The 15,453-nt window shown below is 34.2% G+C and overlaps 3 protein-coding genes across 3 annotated transcripts; 1 reads left to right on the top strand and 2 right to left on the bottom strand.

The window, feature by feature from the left end:
- The first annotated feature begins 612 nt into the window (after positions 1-612).
- Positions 613-9,520, top strand: LOC11409924 (potassium transporter 7). Its single transcript, XM_003615615.4, has 10 exons — positions 613-1,020; positions 2,699-2,927; positions 3,033-3,281; positions 3,488-3,538; positions 3,933-4,193; positions 5,908-5,960; positions 6,072-6,186; positions 6,274-6,528; positions 7,808-8,330; positions 8,666-9,520. The coding sequence occupies exons 1-10, from the start codon at positions 742-744 to the stop codon at positions 9,198-9,200; spliced, it is 2,550 nt and encodes an 849-aa protein (XP_003615663.2). The 5' UTR covers positions 613-741; the 3' UTR covers positions 9,201-9,520.
- Positions 9,521-10,410: 890 nt separating this feature from the next.
- Positions 10,411-12,729, bottom strand: LOC11410953 (alternative oxidase 3, mitochondrial). The gene is made up of 4 exons (XM_003615616.4): positions 12,078-12,729; positions 11,592-11,720; positions 10,801-11,289; positions 10,411-10,597 (listed from the first exon to the last, which is right to left on the bottom strand). Exons 1-4 carry the CDS (start codon positions 12,369-12,371, stop codon positions 10,538-10,540), a joined length of 972 nt encoding a protein of 323 aa, XP_003615664.2. The 5' UTR covers positions 12,372-12,729; the 3' UTR covers positions 10,411-10,537.
- Positions 12,730-12,845: 116 nt separating this feature from the next.
- On the bottom strand, positions 12,846-15,196 carry LOC11416562 (alternative oxidase 3, mitochondrial). The gene is made up of 4 exons (XM_003615628.4): positions 14,779-15,196; positions 14,347-14,475; positions 13,525-14,013; positions 12,846-13,176 (listed from the first exon to the last, which is right to left on the bottom strand). The coding sequence occupies exons 1-4, from the start codon at positions 15,073-15,075 to the stop codon at positions 13,117-13,119; spliced, it is 975 nt and encodes a 324-aa protein (XP_003615676.1). The 5' UTR covers positions 15,076-15,196; the 3' UTR covers positions 12,846-13,116.
- Between the last annotated feature and the right edge of the window lie 257 nt (positions 15,197-15,453).

Genomic DNA, 15,453 nt, shown 5'->3' on the forward strand with positions numbered 1-15,453 from the left:
TTAAGTAGGTTCATGTAAACTCAGTTTAAGTATGTTCATGTAAACTCAGTTTAAGTTTAAGTAGGTTCATGTTAACTCAGTTTAAGTAGGTTCATGTAAACTTAGTTTAAGTAGGTTCATGTAAACTCAATTTAAGTAGGTTAATGTAAACTCAGTTTAAGTTAACCTTGCCAATGTAAATTAAAACCGTAATCGTACAGTGCATCAGTGCAGTTGAAGGAAAAAAATTGAAACTAGCAAATAGAAGAAAAAATTCACTTACTTATATCCAATTGAGTATGGATGAAAAATATGTTGATTCACTCTTTAATTTTCATGGGGATTGATATTGAACATCAAATTGTTTGATCGATCGCTTTGTGGGGTGAAAGAGGGTGAAACTCACTGGCAATGAATAAAATTAGGGTTTTAAGAAAATTTATATAAAAGGACAATTTTGGTATTATCAAAAACTTTTAAGAAAATTTGGATGATTTACTCCAAATTTATATGTAAAAAAAAAAAAGAAAAAAACACATTTTCCTTTTATTTTATTTTTTTCAAAATGATTCCTAGGCAAATCTCATGCTTTGCCACGTGAAAAATTCACACTTCCCATCATCACAACAAACACATACTTTTGTTCCTGTTTTTTTTAACATTAAAAAATGGGGCAATTGTTGAATTCATACAAATATTCCATTTGAAACAAATTTTCAGTTACAACAACTATCTTCATCTTCTTCAATCATTCTGCTTCCAATGGAAAACCTTAGAAACAACAATTCAATGACGGAAGAAGAAGACGATCCCGGAAGTGCATTATCCTTCGACTCAACCGAATCAAGATGGGTTTTTCAAGAAGACGAGGATCCATCTGAGATCGAGGATTACGATGCTTCTGATATGCGCCATCAATCTATGTTTGATTCTGAAGATGAAGATAATGCTGAAATGAAGCTTATTCGTACTGGTCCTAGAATTGATTCGTTTGATGTTGAAGCTCTTGAGGTTCCTGGTGCTCATACTCATCACTATGAGGTGTGTGGTTTTTTTTTTTGGTAGTTTTTTTAATGCTTGGTTTTTGTATTAATGGATTGATTTTTAGTAATTATTAGTGATTAGGTATTTAATTAAATTGTTTCTCAAGTTGTATTTGTACTATATTATGTTTGATTCCGCCTTTTGAGGAGTCGAAATTGATTCGAGTAATGTAGAATTGTTTTTGAGAGAAGACGTATAGATTCTAGAGGAGTAGAATTGATTTTGGAAGGGGAGAAATTGATTCTAGAGGAGTAGAATTGATTTTGCTTGTAGAATTGATTCTAGTTGAAGCTAGTAGCTTTAGGGTTCTTGTTGTCCGTTTTGATTGGCTTATTTTTGAGTTTATGAAAAATAGCTTATGCAAATAAATAAGCTTTTATATTAATTCATAAGCTCTCACTAAAAAAAATTGTATATGCATAAGCTGTGTTTTCATAAACTACCTTGACAAGCTTATGAATAATACATAAAAACTTATTTATTTGCATAAACTGTTTTGCATAAGCTCAAAAATAAACCATTTTACATCCAACTCACTTTTACTCAAAATCAATTTATTCAATATCAATTCTCACAACCGTAGAACCAAACACACCTAAGGAGAGTAGATCAAATGAAAGATAACCAAAGGTAGAGGAAGATCTAGAAAAACTATAAGAGAAACTATTAAGAAAGATTTAGAGATTAACAAGTTGGACTGAAACCTGGTTTACGATAGAACATTATGGCGTAATTTGATCCATGTAGCCAACCTCACTTGGTGGGATAAGCCTTGGTTGTTGTTGTTGTTGGTGTATTTTGACATGTTTGATTGTTCTCTAGTAGAATTGATTTTGCCTCAAGAATTGATTTTAACTTGAAGCCAGAATCTTTTGGCTTCCAGAATTGATTTTTTGCCTTGAATTTATTTTTCAACTCACTTTTGCATCAATGATGTATCCACACATAAACCACTTTACATTCAAAATTAATTTGTGTCACCGCGTAGAACCAAACATACTTTTAGTGTATGTTTACTTCCACTTTTTGAGGAGTCAAAATTGATTCTAGTAGTGTAGAATTGATTTTGACATGTTTGGTTGTTCTCGAGCAGAATTGATTTTGTCTCAAGAATTGATTTTAACTTGAAGCTAAAAATCGTAGCTTTTGGCTTCTAGAATTGATTTTTATCTTTGAATTTATTTTTTAACTCATTTTTGCATGAATGAATGTATCCAAACATAAATTACTTCACATTCAACTCACTTATAGTCAAAATCAATTTTACATAATCAATTCATTCAAAATCATTCAGAACTAAACACACACTGTGCTGATCATAAGATTCGTTATGCAGCTGTGATGTGAATTCTGCTAGTGTGTATGGTTTTACAGTAGTGAGAGCCAAAAGTGAGTCCAAACATATTAAATTGATTCAACATGTTTGGGTGATGTCTATTGGAATTGATTTTTCCCTAGAATTGATTCTAACTTGAAGCTAAGATTTGTCGTTTTTAACTCAAAACGTGATTTTTACACTCAAATTTAATGTTTAACTCACTTTACGCGAATGTATGTAAACATAAACCACTTCACATTCAATTCACTTTTAACTGAAATAAAGTTACAAAATCAATTTTTGTCAGTTTTAGTATTTTTTTGTATCTATTTTCTTCATTGTGTTTTGTTGTTGCAGGATATGACCACGGGAAAGAAAATTGTGTTGGCTTTTCAAACTCTTGGTGTTGTCTTTGGTGATGTTGGAACAAGCCCATTATATACCTTCAGTGTTATGTTTAGAAAGGCACCTATTAATGACAATGAAGACATTCTTGGAGCATTATCACTTGTCTTGTACACTTTAATCTTGATTCCTTTCCTCAAATATGTTCTTGTCGTTCTCTGGGCCAATGATGACGGCGAAGGTATGGTGGTGAATTTAGTCTTTTAAAGATAAAATATTTCTTTCTCATTTCCTCTTATATACTCTATCTTTGGTTTTGTTTATAGTTGTTTTGAAACCATTGCAGGTGGTACATTTGCATTGTATTCCTTGATTTGTCGAAATGCTAAGGTGAATCTTCTTCCCAATCAGTTGCCGTCAGATGCCCGTATATCAGGCTTTAGGCTAAAGGTTCCGTCTGCTGAGCTTGAAAGGTCTTTAAAACTCAAGGAAAGGCTGGAGTCTTCATTCACTCTGAAGAAGATTCTGCTATTATTAGTTCTTGCTGGTACTTCTATGGTGATAGCTAATGGGGTTGTTACACCAGCAATGTCAGGTTACTTACTGCTCTAGTATCATGTATTGTGTAACTTCTACACAAATGCTTTTGTCATAGTATGTTTAGAATTCAGATTGATAGATATATCATGCTTGTAAATTCTGATGACATCTTGCTGCTTGTGTTCATGGCCAGCTGTTGTTTTCAATAAGCTCTTGTTTACTTCATATTGATTCTTACTTTACAAAATTTTCTTCTTGCAGTACTATCATCTGTTAATGGCTTGAAGGTTGGGGTAGATGCAATTCAACAAGGTATTGTGTTAACCTATTAACAAGCTCTTGTGCGTTAATACCTGCATTTGATATTACCCACAGACACATTATGATCATAGCATATCTTTTGTCTTTCTTTCTACTTAGAAATTAATAATTTTTGCTTCTCCATTAATAGCACTAGCTTTCGAGGTATTATTTTGGTGTGTAAAGTTGCCTGAACTATGCTTTGGTCCATTGGTGAGAAAATTCAGTTATGTGTTGATAGGGTGCTTATGCTTTGTATATTAATTCAACCTAAGTGTGTACAGGATGCCGTTCCTATAGTTTAGGCAAATCTGGTGGAAACTGGGAAAAATTGGTTAAATATTTCAATTTTAGAATTACTTATGTAGCTGGATTAATTTTTTCTACTTTTTCATTGATTATGCAGATGAAGTGGTGATGATTTCTGTTGCTTGCCTTGTCGTTTTGTTCAGTTTACAGAAGTATGGAACAAGTAAAGTTGGGCTTGCTGTAGGACCTGCATTGTTTATATGGTTCTGTTCTCTTGCGGGCAATGGTGTATACAATCTTGTCAAATATGACAGCAGCGTTTTTAGGGCTTTTAATCCTATTCACATCTATTATTTCTTTGCAAGGAATTCAACTAAAGCATGGTATTCTCTTGGGGGCTGTCTTCTGTGTGCAACTGGTAAACACATATGCAGAATCATTGATATGGTAGATGTGATAATATATATTCTCTCTTGTCGTGTATATTTTGATTCTATTGATGTCTCTGTTTTTCTCTATTTTTAAACCAATGTGCTGGTAGCAATTACAATGGCTAATTTTGATTTTTCCATTTACTATCTGAAGTTTAATGAAATGCCTACTGGCATCTATCATGATTTTGAGATTCAATGGAGTTTGGGACCTGAGTCTTTCTTTTCTTTGGTGCTTGAAAAAAGATTCAGGTTTAAGTGCTTAAGTATTGATAGTTAAGAGTACCACTGATCAACTTGGTAACATGTCTTGCATGAATGATCAAGGAATATAGGCTTCAAACCATATATTGTCTTTGAATTTAAAACACGCAAGAAATCACCAGACCATACAACAAAAAGTTTGAAAGCAAAAAAATGAAATGTAGTTTTTTAGCTGGTTTACTGTTTTTTTTTTTTTAACGACAAATGTTTGTTTTGTTAATATTTATGTTGGGATGGATGGGTGGCAGCTGGTTTACTATATAGGAGGGACTGCATTTTTCTGTTATAGCAGTCTGAGTATGCAGAGACTAGCTGCTACCCAAAAATGGGATGCATATGAGCACCTGAGTGATGCAATGTGTAGCCGCTATAGTGTTGCTTTTGTGTGCCATAGATGATTCATTATTCTGAATAAAATACCCTGTCATAGTGGTGACATGCATCTAGTATAGAAAAGCAGGAGTATTGATTTGTGGGTTGGTTAGTTTTTTATTTGATTACCTGCTTGGGTAAACAGCTTACCCTGTTATCATAATAAACGCTTAAGTATATGCTTGCATAAGCTATTTTTATAGCAAAAGATAAAATAGCGTTAAATTGTTTCTGTATGTGCTATAAGTTGTTTACATAAGCTATATTGGAGAACTTATGAAAATAAGTTGAAAAAAACACATGAACATTGTCATAAGCTGTTTTCATAAGTTCTCCCAAACGGTCTCACAAAACTTTGCTAGTAGATAAGCCCAAATAAACCACAATCCAGACAGGCCTGTGAAATTCATGGAAAAATTATACTATTGTTTGAGAAACATGTATTATTCCCATTAGAGTTGGCTGAATTAGTATGATTAGATAGTGTCGATAAAATGGTAGTTTTGATTCTAGCCAGTGGTCTTTCGTTGATAGGTCATTTGTAAGTACCACTGTAAGCTTTTGATGAGGGATATGGGCATCCAGACCTTGTAGCAAGAGACAAACTCCCCTTAAGGCTGTATTTTGGATTGTTTGAAATAAGATGAACTGTAATAAAATCTTATGGGACATATTGCATTCTATTTCATAGGCCACCTCTATCTTTCTCTGCTCTTCTTGGGGTATGTAATTGAAAAAAAATAATATTTATTAATCTTGTTGTCTACCCGTCTACTTTTTATACAATGGTATGAAAATTTAAACCCGTTTATCATAAAAATATATCTAGACAATGGTGTGAAAAATTATTTCATTCAACTCCACTCTAATCTATTCCATTCTACCCCATCATTAAATATCCTAACACAGTCTGATTTTTGTACGCCAAACAAAAAAGCTATTACATTATCCTCCCCATCACGTTGATGTTGAGATGCGGTAAATATGTATTTTTGATTTAACTGTTGCTGGCATGCACAAATCCCATCCACTATGAATTAACATTGTTATTGGATCATGTTACAGGCTCTGAAGCCATGTTTGCAGATCTTTGCTACTTCTCTGTTCGATCAGTTCAGGTAATGAATCATGTCTATGTTTTATCTATCATGGCTTCTGGTTGGAATTCTTTCACATCTTTTGTCATATCAACTTATATATTGATGAAACTGATGGTGGTTTGTTTGCAGATTACATTTTTATTTCTTGTTTTGCCGTGCCTATTATTGGGTTATTTGGGTCAAGCTGCATACCTTATGGAACACCATGCTGATGCTGGTGAAGCCTTTTTTTCTTCTGTTCCAAGTAGGTGTCAGTATGTTTGCATGCTTTACAATGGCTCGTCTCTGCACTTCCCATAAACTTCGGTGTAATACTATTCTTTATTTGCAGGTGGTGCATTCTGGCCAACTTTTCTCATCGCCAACATTGCTGCACTAATTGCAAGTCGGACTATGACAACAGCTACATTTTCTTGCATAAAACAGTCAACTGCTCTTGGTTGTTTCCCTCGACTTAAAATAATTCACACCTCTCGTAAATTTATGGGTCAAATCTATATCCCTGTCATAAACTGGTTCCTGTTGGCTGTTTCTCTGGTGTTCGTCTGCACTATATCCAGCATTGATGAGATTGGAAATGCATATGGTAATTCTTTTATTTCAAAATATTTATTTTATCTTGATAAATTTTTCAAATTTATCAGCCGCATGCATTAAATACTTGTCAAATTGTAAGTTTAGTGGGATCGACTATGTAGAATAGATTGCTCGAGAAGCTTATGGGGCTGCAATTAACTGGAAAGGCACTGAGCTTCACTCTTGATATTTCTCTTTGGAAATTCTTGAATATAGTCCAAGAATACTAATAGTGTCGGTGGATCCTTGTTTAAGAGGACCCAATTAGCTTTTGCTGGTTGACCTGAATTTACACCAGTATCATAAATTTACCTAGCTTAGATACCATAGAAATCTGCTGAATGTGTGAAAATGTTCATTTAGCAGTTTTTCAAACACTGGCTGTATGCTCAGAAAATATGATGTCAGTATAGGTATACATGGTTTCATCCAACAATTCTATTCCAAATGGACGAGATCAAGCATTGCCTCCTCCCCAAGATTTCATAATGGTTCGGGTGGAAGAGAGGTTTCCCAGTTCCAAGGTTAAGACCATGGTTTCAAATTGTGGTCGGTATCAGCAATTGTGGCTGCAGTATTGCTGTTGTATCCTCCGCAACGGCTTCGCACCGCAATTGCAGTGGGATCTCCAGTCACATGTACAACCACATCGTAACCGCATCACATAAAGTTCAATAACTAATATATTTTGGCCATGTTTTTCCGAATCATCTGACTAAAAATTAAATTTTAGAACCCCGAATCCCAATCTGCTTTAGATCTAATGAAAATCTTACCTTAACAATTTCTCAACTGTGTATTTCAAGGACTTCCCAACCAGTATTTACAGAGAAAATTGAGTCTCTGCTATGGTGGGTAAGTAGTGTAGTGGGTGAAAATTTAAAATTATTTCACGCCACAAAGTGTCGCAGCAACAACAATGACTGCGATCGCAACGACCGCAGCCACAATTCAAAACCATGGTTAGAACATGCGGCATGCTTCAACAAGTGTTAGGCTCTGATACCAATCAAAACCCAAGACCTTTTATTTGTATGCTACTCGATCCTACTGGTTTAACCAATTCTCATTGGCAAAACATTTCTTATTTATCCAGGGAAAAGCTTTAACCTCGCGGTTTGAGCTTGTAAAATGAATATGTCGATAATAATTGGATCATGCAAGCTTAGATAGGGGAAGACAGTTTTTTCTTTGGTTCTAACTAAAACACTGAATTTCTTCAATATTGTTGTAATATATTATATATGAAAATGTATTTGTTTTCAGCCTGTTCCTTTGTCATCTTTCAGGCATTGCTGAGCTGGGGGTGATGATGATGACCACCATTTTAGTTACTCTTGTTATGCTTCTTATATGGCAGATGCACATCATCATAGTGATGAGTTTCCTGGGAGTCTTCTTGGGTTTAGAGTTGGTTTTCTTTTCATCGGTTTTGTGGAGCATAACAGATGGAAGTTGGATTATATTGGTCTTTGCTGCAATTATGTTTTTTATAATGTTCATATGGAACTATGGAAGCAAGCTCAAGTATGAAACTGAAGTCAAACAAAAGTTGTCACCGGATTTAATGCGAGAATTGGGCTGCAATCTTGGGACAATACGAGCTCCTGGAATTGGTCTACTTTATAATGAGTTAGTCAAAGGAATTCCAGGAATTTTTGGGCATTTTCTAACGACACTTCCAGCAATACATTCCATGATAATATTCGTGAGTATCAAGTACGTTCCAGTTGCTATGGTGCCTCAAAGTGAAAGGTTTCTATTTCGGCGTGTTTGCCAAAGAAGCTATCATTTATTTCGTTGTATTGCCAGGTAATAAGTGCTATAAGTGCATATTACTTTTTAGAAACATGCTAATAGTGCTATAGCTTCAAATCTCCCTCTCTCCCCCCCTCTCTCTGGAATAGGTTAGGAAACAATTTGGGAAAATTTAACAAAGATATTAGTAGCTCTTTGGGGTAGTTTGTTAGTTCATGAGGATGCAATATTTTCATCTGAGACACCGTGTCTTGTAGTTTTGTGCTGACCCCACTTAGTGGGATAAGGCTTGGTTGTTGTTGTTGTTGTACCGTGTTTTGTAATTTTGTCTTTGTCATTAAAATGTTTCTTTATCTTACGTGTCTGATCTGAACATTTATATCTCACAGGTATGGTTACAAAGATGCTCGCAAAGAAAATCACCAGGCTTTTGAACAGCTTCTAATGGAGAGCTTAGAGAAGTTTATACGTCGCGAGGCACAGGAGAGATCACTGGAAAGTGATGGGGATGAGGATACTGAATTGGAGGACGAGTACGCTGGTTCTAGAGTTCTCATAGCTCCAAATGGAAGTGTTTACTCACTTGGTGTTCCCCTTCTGGCTGATTTTAATGAATCATTCATGCCCAGTTTTGAACCCAGCACATCAGAAGAGGCAGGCCCTCCGTCTCCCAAACCCCTTGTGCTCGATGCAGAGCAACTTCTGGAAAGAGAGTTATCTTTTATACGCAATGCTAAAGAATCTGGATTGGTTTATCTTCTTGGTCATGGAGATATAAGGGCAAGGAAAGACTCTTGGTTTATTAAGAAGCTAGTTATAAACTATTTTTATGCCTTCCTGAGAAAGAACTGCAGAAGGGGGGTCACAAATTTAAGCGTACCGCATTCACATCTAATGCAGGTTGGAATGACTTACATGGTTTGACTTTGACCATCAATTTTGCAATCCAATAATATCCCCGCATTGAACATCGTTCCAGCTCTACCTTTGGAAATTGTTTCAACTTTCCTTATGAGCATGAGCATGTGCCGCGGATATATGGAATTGAAATAGGCCAAGAACAGAAATAGACAGATACATGTAGAATTTGGACAAAAAAAAGATATATGTAAAATTATATTATCAAAAGAAAAAAGAACCTGCAAATGGCTATGCACACATTTCCTTATGAGTATGAATATGTTTAACAGAGTTTTGTACATGGGAAGACCTATCTAGACTAATTTTATTTTCATTTGCATTAATTGTTTGCCTGATCTCTTTTGAAGAGACCTTCTGTTGATTGAAGCTTAATTGAGATTATATTTTCTTTTTGAAATATTACATCGTGCCTTTCCCTTGGCATTATAACTATAAATTTATGATTGACAAAAACTTTTCTGACACTAGTTTACTCATTGGAATTGAGAAAGGACAGGAGGAATCAAAACTTTTGGTGGGATGGAAGTATTGGTAGATCTAGAAATGTATGTAACTTTTTTTGTTCACTAGAATGTATCCAACTTGAAACTATTATTAACTAATCAATGAAAGAAAAATACAATCAGGCACAAGACAAGAGGTGCATATCTCAACACTAATATAGGGTCCGTTTGTTTCAGATTTTTTCCCTTAAAAAAAAATCACTTTTTTCATTTTTAAGTGTTTGTTTAGGATTTTTAGAAAAATCATTTTATCAAAAAAATCTATTTTGACCCTAAAATGAAAAGCTATTAGGATTAGCTTTTCTCAAAATCTATTTTTTTCAACAAGGAGATAACACATGTGCATGTTATAACTCATTTAAAAATAAAAATAAAAAGGATTTTTATGGATAGTAGGCAAACACAAATAACTTCAGATTTTTTTTAAAATCTCTAAAAAAAATCTCTAAATTCTTTTGATATAAAATCCATTTTTTTTTTTAAAACTGAAACAAACGCATCCATACTCCACTACCCCTATTTCGAATACAACAAATTAAGGCATTTCTGGTAACTGATTCCATTAATCTCTATCCAAGCCAAACTATTATCAAGTCCTTAACTCCATTCTGCCAAGCATCAATCCTGTTGATAGATGATAACAAACACCACCACCAACTCATTGATTTGATGAGATATTGTGTAATGAGTACTGGTAAACTTTCAGGATATAAAATGCAGATTGAAAGTACATTTTATTTATTGAAGAATTCCGACACGAATTGAAAGTTTAGACAACAAAGGCTAGCTAGAAAATAGAAATCACTATTTGATAAAAAAAATCGATAAAAACATGACTCAATGATAACCAATAGGAGCTGGAGCCTCTTTCAGTTCTTTTCCTTGATGGTGAATATCCTACAAAAAGATGAACACAACATTCAGAGCAAATGAAGAGGAAAGAAATTAAAATCAAGAGTGTTTTAAACAAATTATAATGACTTAAAAAAGTTTTTCATCCTTTTTTTAGACTAAGATAATATATTTATAGAGACGAAAAACACATTTAACAAAATTAAAATTGACAGATTAAAAAATAAATAATTACGATTGACACTCACCGAAGCAAAGTGATTGACATCCCTATGATGAGCCTCATCAGCACGAATAACAGTGATAACATCCTTAAGAGTTGCATCCTTAGGAAGTCTCCAATAATCAATTGCAATAGCAGGAGCAGGTACATTTTCAACTTTACCACTCTCAATTGCATTCAAATGTTGTGTATATGAAATCACAGCTTCCTCCTCTAAATAACCAACAAACCTGTGTGCAGTTTTTGGTGAGAGTATGTAAAAAACAAAGAATGCATTGAAGAAAACTCCTTGTGCAGTAATAACCAAAAGCCTTTCATGCCAACTTGGTTTTACAAGCTCTACCATTGTCATCAAATGCATCCTCTCATTCTCTGCTTCTTCAAGTAATGCTTTGATCCAACCACCAGTGTGTTGAAATTTTCTTAGAGACTTCAAGTGTAAAAGCATCCCTCCCACCATTGGCGGGACGGCTGCAATTGTTTCCAGCATCATTGCATGGCATCCGTACCGTTCCTGCAGCAGTTATATTTCAGATTAATCAAACCCATCAATCAAAATTCTTCTATGTATCAAGTTACACTTCACTACAACACATCGAATTACTAGGGAATTAAATTTTCTTTTGTTGTCTCAACACTCTCGTTCCTAGCGGGAATAGGCTATGGTAATTTAGTGTTCGGTCCAAAAGTAAGTAAATTCTAGTAAAAAGTTGTTCTAGTCAGAATCGAAACAAGTGAATCAATAAGTTACCACTAAGAATAAATTTTGTTATGGATAGAAATATATGTTATGTAGCAGTAGATAAGCCCACAAACCTTGAAATACAAATCAGAGAGAACCCTTAGAAACTTGACAGATCTGAAAGCAAACTTGTCCCCAAATGTTTTTGGTACATGATGCTTGGTCACATCTATTGACACATCTGAGCTGTAACTTTCCCATGGCTGCACCAGACATCATACATAGAGAACATATAGTATGAGACATTATCGAAATACAATACTGTTAGATCAACATTGAATTTCATTGATCTAATGCTTAAATCAAAAGTTTTTATCGAATAGCTCAGCTCGACAAATTTGAATAAAATTACTTGATGCTCTATTGAATAAATTCAAATCAACATATAATATAAATAAGTCTATCTACAAATTTTAGGTTCATAAGATTTTTTTTGTGTATGATCATTAACATAAATAAATTCAACATTTATAATGAATTATTAAGCAGAATAACTCAGTTCAGATTTACTTATGCATACATTAATTTTGATACCTCCTCTATATAGTATATATTCTTACCATGAAACAGTTCCATGGCCACTCAGTTCCATCCTCCCTTTTAACCTTGGGCCTAGTGATTCCCCAGTAACTCGAAACGACGGTGTTGCTGTCATTACTGTTCTTATTCTCCTCTGAATGCTGATCCTTTTTCTCTGGCAGAGTTGACATCTTCTGCCAGTAGAAGCTTCCACGAGTGCCACCGCCATTCTGGTGTCTCGGCTGAACTATCACCGCAGTTGAGAAGCTGCAGTGATAGTTGCGACTACTGTGGAACAGAGCTCGTGCCGTTGACCTTAGTAAAGAGTTTTTCATGTAGAATGTTTTTGAATGAGTTCTTGGATGAAAATAGTAGCTCAGAAGTCAGAAGTGGAGATTTATAACAAGGAGTGGAGAATATATTAATAATTTAATATATAGTTTTTGTATTAAATTTTGTATTCGTCACAAAGGGAAGAAGAAAGGTAGTGGAAGGTCTCAACAATGTGGTTTTGTTGCTTTCCATGTTTAATTATTCGTTAAATTAGTGATTGATTAGTACTTACTACAAAGTTGGAATTGAAAATGTTAGCAGCCACTAGCTTTTTGGAATTTTCTCTTCCTTGATCCCATTCTTAATTATAAGATTCTTTAAAAGATTTATTTATCCTTAAATATAAGATGATCCATTAGATTCATTTTTTAAATATATCTCGTAGGACTACATCAAACTAAGTTAACTCCAAAATACTCACTACCCTTATTTTGAATACAATAAATTAATTTTACTAATAATTGATTCCATTAATCTCTCTCCAAAGCCAAACTAATATTGATTTTACTAATTCCATTCTGTGAAGCATCAAACGTGTAGATACATGATCATCACCAAGACCACCAAACAATTCCTTGATTGGGTGAGATATTGTGTATTGATAAACTTTCAGGTTACAAAATGCACACTGAAAATACATTTTATTTATTGAACAATTCAAGCACAAATTGAAAGTTTAGAGACAAAAAAGGCTAGAAAAAAGAAATTACTATATTTTGATAATTTTTTTTTGACAAAAACAGTGACTCAATGATAACCAACAGGAGCTGGAGCCTCTTTCAATTCTTTTCCTTGATGGTGAATATCCTACAAAAAGAAGAACACAACATTCAGAACAATTTATAATGGGTCAAATATATTTATGAATTCAATTGCATGCAGTCAACAATCCTTTGCATTCACGCAGTTGACACATACTTGACCATTGAGTCGAGAAAGGATATGACGATCCATAATTCAATGCCCATTTTAATATTTATAAAATTTAAAATATCGATCTTAAAATTTGAATGGTCTAATCTCAATCCAACATCCACAAAAGGACCGACTGTGTGAACGCGGAGATTACCTATCGTAGTTAATTCAAATTCTATATTTATAGAGGGATATGAAAACATATTTATCACAATTATAATGAAAATATGGCAGACTTACAGAAGCAAAGTGATTGACATCCCTATGATGAGCCTCATCAGCACGAATAACAGTGACAACATCCTTAAGAGTTGCATCATTTGGAAGTCTCCAATAATCAATAGCAATAGCAGGAGCAGGTACATTTTCAACTTTACCACTTTCAATTGCATTCAGATATTGTGTGTATGAAATCACAGCTTCCTCCTCTAAATAACCAACAAACCTATGTGCTATTTTTGGTGAGAGGATGTAAAACACAAAGAATCCATTAAAGAAAACACCTTGTGCAGTAATAACCAAAAGCCTCTCATGCCAACTTGGTTTCACAAGCTCAACCATTGTCATCAAATGCATCCTTTCATTCTCTGCTTCTTCAAGTAATGCTTTGATCCAACCACCGGCATGTTGAAATTTTCTTAGAGATTTTAAGTGTAAAAGCATCCCTCCCACCATTCCAGGGACCGCTGCTATTGTTTCTAGCATCATTGCATGGCAACCATATCGTTCCTGCAATAATTATAATTCAAATTAATCAATAATTTAATTTTGATACATTGTGTCGCTGTAAAAAAGTTTCGTAGAGGCTGAACTTGGAATAACCAAGTCTCTTCTTCTCATGTAAACCAATCCGATTTACTACAACACATTACATTGTTTTTTGGTCTTGACAATCCGATTTTTTCACGGAAAAAGTCCTTACCTGGTAGTAATCCAAAGTCGGACAACGGATTTTTTGGTCTTCATGAAGCACCCTAAGTAATTTTTATGTTTCATTTATATTTTATATATATAGTTGATGGATAGAATTATATTTTATGTAGCAGTAGATATTCCACATACCTTGAAATACAAATCAGAGAGCACTCTTAGAAACTTGACAGATCTGAAAGCAAACTTGTCCCCAAATGTTTTTGGTACATGATGCTTGGTCACATCTATTGACACATCTGAACTGTAACTTTCCCACGGCTGCGAAAAAAGATCGTATGAGAAATCATCCAAATACAACAGCATGCAAGATCAAGTAACTCATGCCCTAGAATTAACTTTAAGATATTGTTTGAAAGAATTTATGAAAACAGTCAGTGATTTTGTTCAAAAGTTGTTCAACTTATTTTTATAAGTTCTTCAAAATAGTTAATAAAAATATTTACTAGCTTATACAAAAATAATTTAACTTTATTTTACTTTTTGCTAAAGAAATAGCTTAGTAAGTTGCAAATATCTAAATCAATTTAGAGTTAATACCTCTTTCTATATATGTATTCTTACCATGAAGCAGTTCCATGGCCACTCAGTTCCATCTTCCTTAAGAACCTTAGGCCTACTGATACCCCAGTAACTCGAAACGACGGCGTTGTGGTTGGCATCTTTTTTGCTCTCCTCTGTCTGCTGATCCTTTTTCTCTGGCAAAGTTGACATCCTCTGCCAGTACAAGTTTCCACAAGCACCGCCGCCATGCTGGTGGTGTCTCGGCTGAACTATCACCGCAGTTGAGAAGCTGCGGTGGTAGTTCCCACCATTGCGGAACAAAGCTCGTGCAGTTGACCTTAATAAAATGTTTCTCATGTTGAATGTAAATGTTTTATGACTATTTCGATGAAAACGAATTGAAGACTTATATTTATACAAGCAACAAATTTAGGAGTGTGTATTAATAATTTAACATATAGTTTTCGTATTCAACTTTGTATTTGCCACAAGGACAAGGTAACTCCAAGAAGAAAGGTCGTGGAAGGTTTCATGTGGTTTTGTTACTTTAGATGTTAAATTATTGAATTGAATTTGCATCAGTGGTTGTTGATTAGTTGCCACAAAGTTGGAATTGAATATGTTCAGTCAGCGTTGCCACTAAGGCTTTTGTGGACTTTTCACCTCCTTTGATTATTATTGTAACTATTTTCTTTTTGACTAGATTATTACTGCTTCTATTATTTTTGTTCAATT

Source organism: Medicago truncatula, chromosome 5, assembly GCF_003473485.1.
Source record: "Medicago truncatula cultivar Jemalong A17 chromosome 5, MtrunA17r5.0-ANR, whole genome shotgun sequence".
NCBI lineage: Eukaryota > Viridiplantae > Streptophyta > Magnoliopsida > Fabales > Fabaceae > Medicago > Medicago truncatula.

Coding starts and splice junctions, on each gene's coding strand:
- LOC11410953 (XM_003615616.4), bottom strand. CDS start 12,371: ATGAAAAACTCTTTACTAAGGTCAACGGCACGAGCTCTGTTCCACAGT. Junction 11,721..12,077: donor GGCCATGGAACTGTTTCATG/GTAAGAATATAT, acceptor TGTCTGGTGCAG/CCATGGGAAAGTTACAGCTC. Junction 10,598..10,800: donor ATGTCAATCACTTTGCTTCG/GTGAGTGTCAAT, acceptor ATCTTTTTGTAG/GATATTCACCATCAAGGAAA.
- LOC11409924 (XM_003615615.4), top strand. CDS start 742: ATGGAAAACCTTAGAAACAACAATTCAATGACGGAAGAAGAAGACGAT. Junction 2,928..3,032: donor GGCCAATGATGACGGCGAAG/GTATGGTGGTGA, acceptor AAACCATTGCAG/GTGGTACATTTGCATTGTAT. Junction 8,331..8,665: donor TTATTTCGTTGTATTGCCAG/GTAATAAGTGCT, acceptor TATATCTCACAG/GTATGGTTACAAAGATGCTC.
- LOC11416562 (XM_003615628.4), bottom strand. CDS start 15,075: ATGAGAAACATTTTATTAAGGTCAACTGCACGAGCTTTGTTCCGCAAT. Junction 14,476..14,778: donor GGCCATGGAACTGCTTCATG/GTAAGAATACAT, acceptor CTTTTTTCGCAG/CCGTGGGAAAGTTACAGTTC. Junction 14,014..14,346: donor TCTCTGATTTGTATTTCAAG/GTATGTGGAATA, acceptor TAATTATTGCAG/GAACGATATGGTTGCCATGC.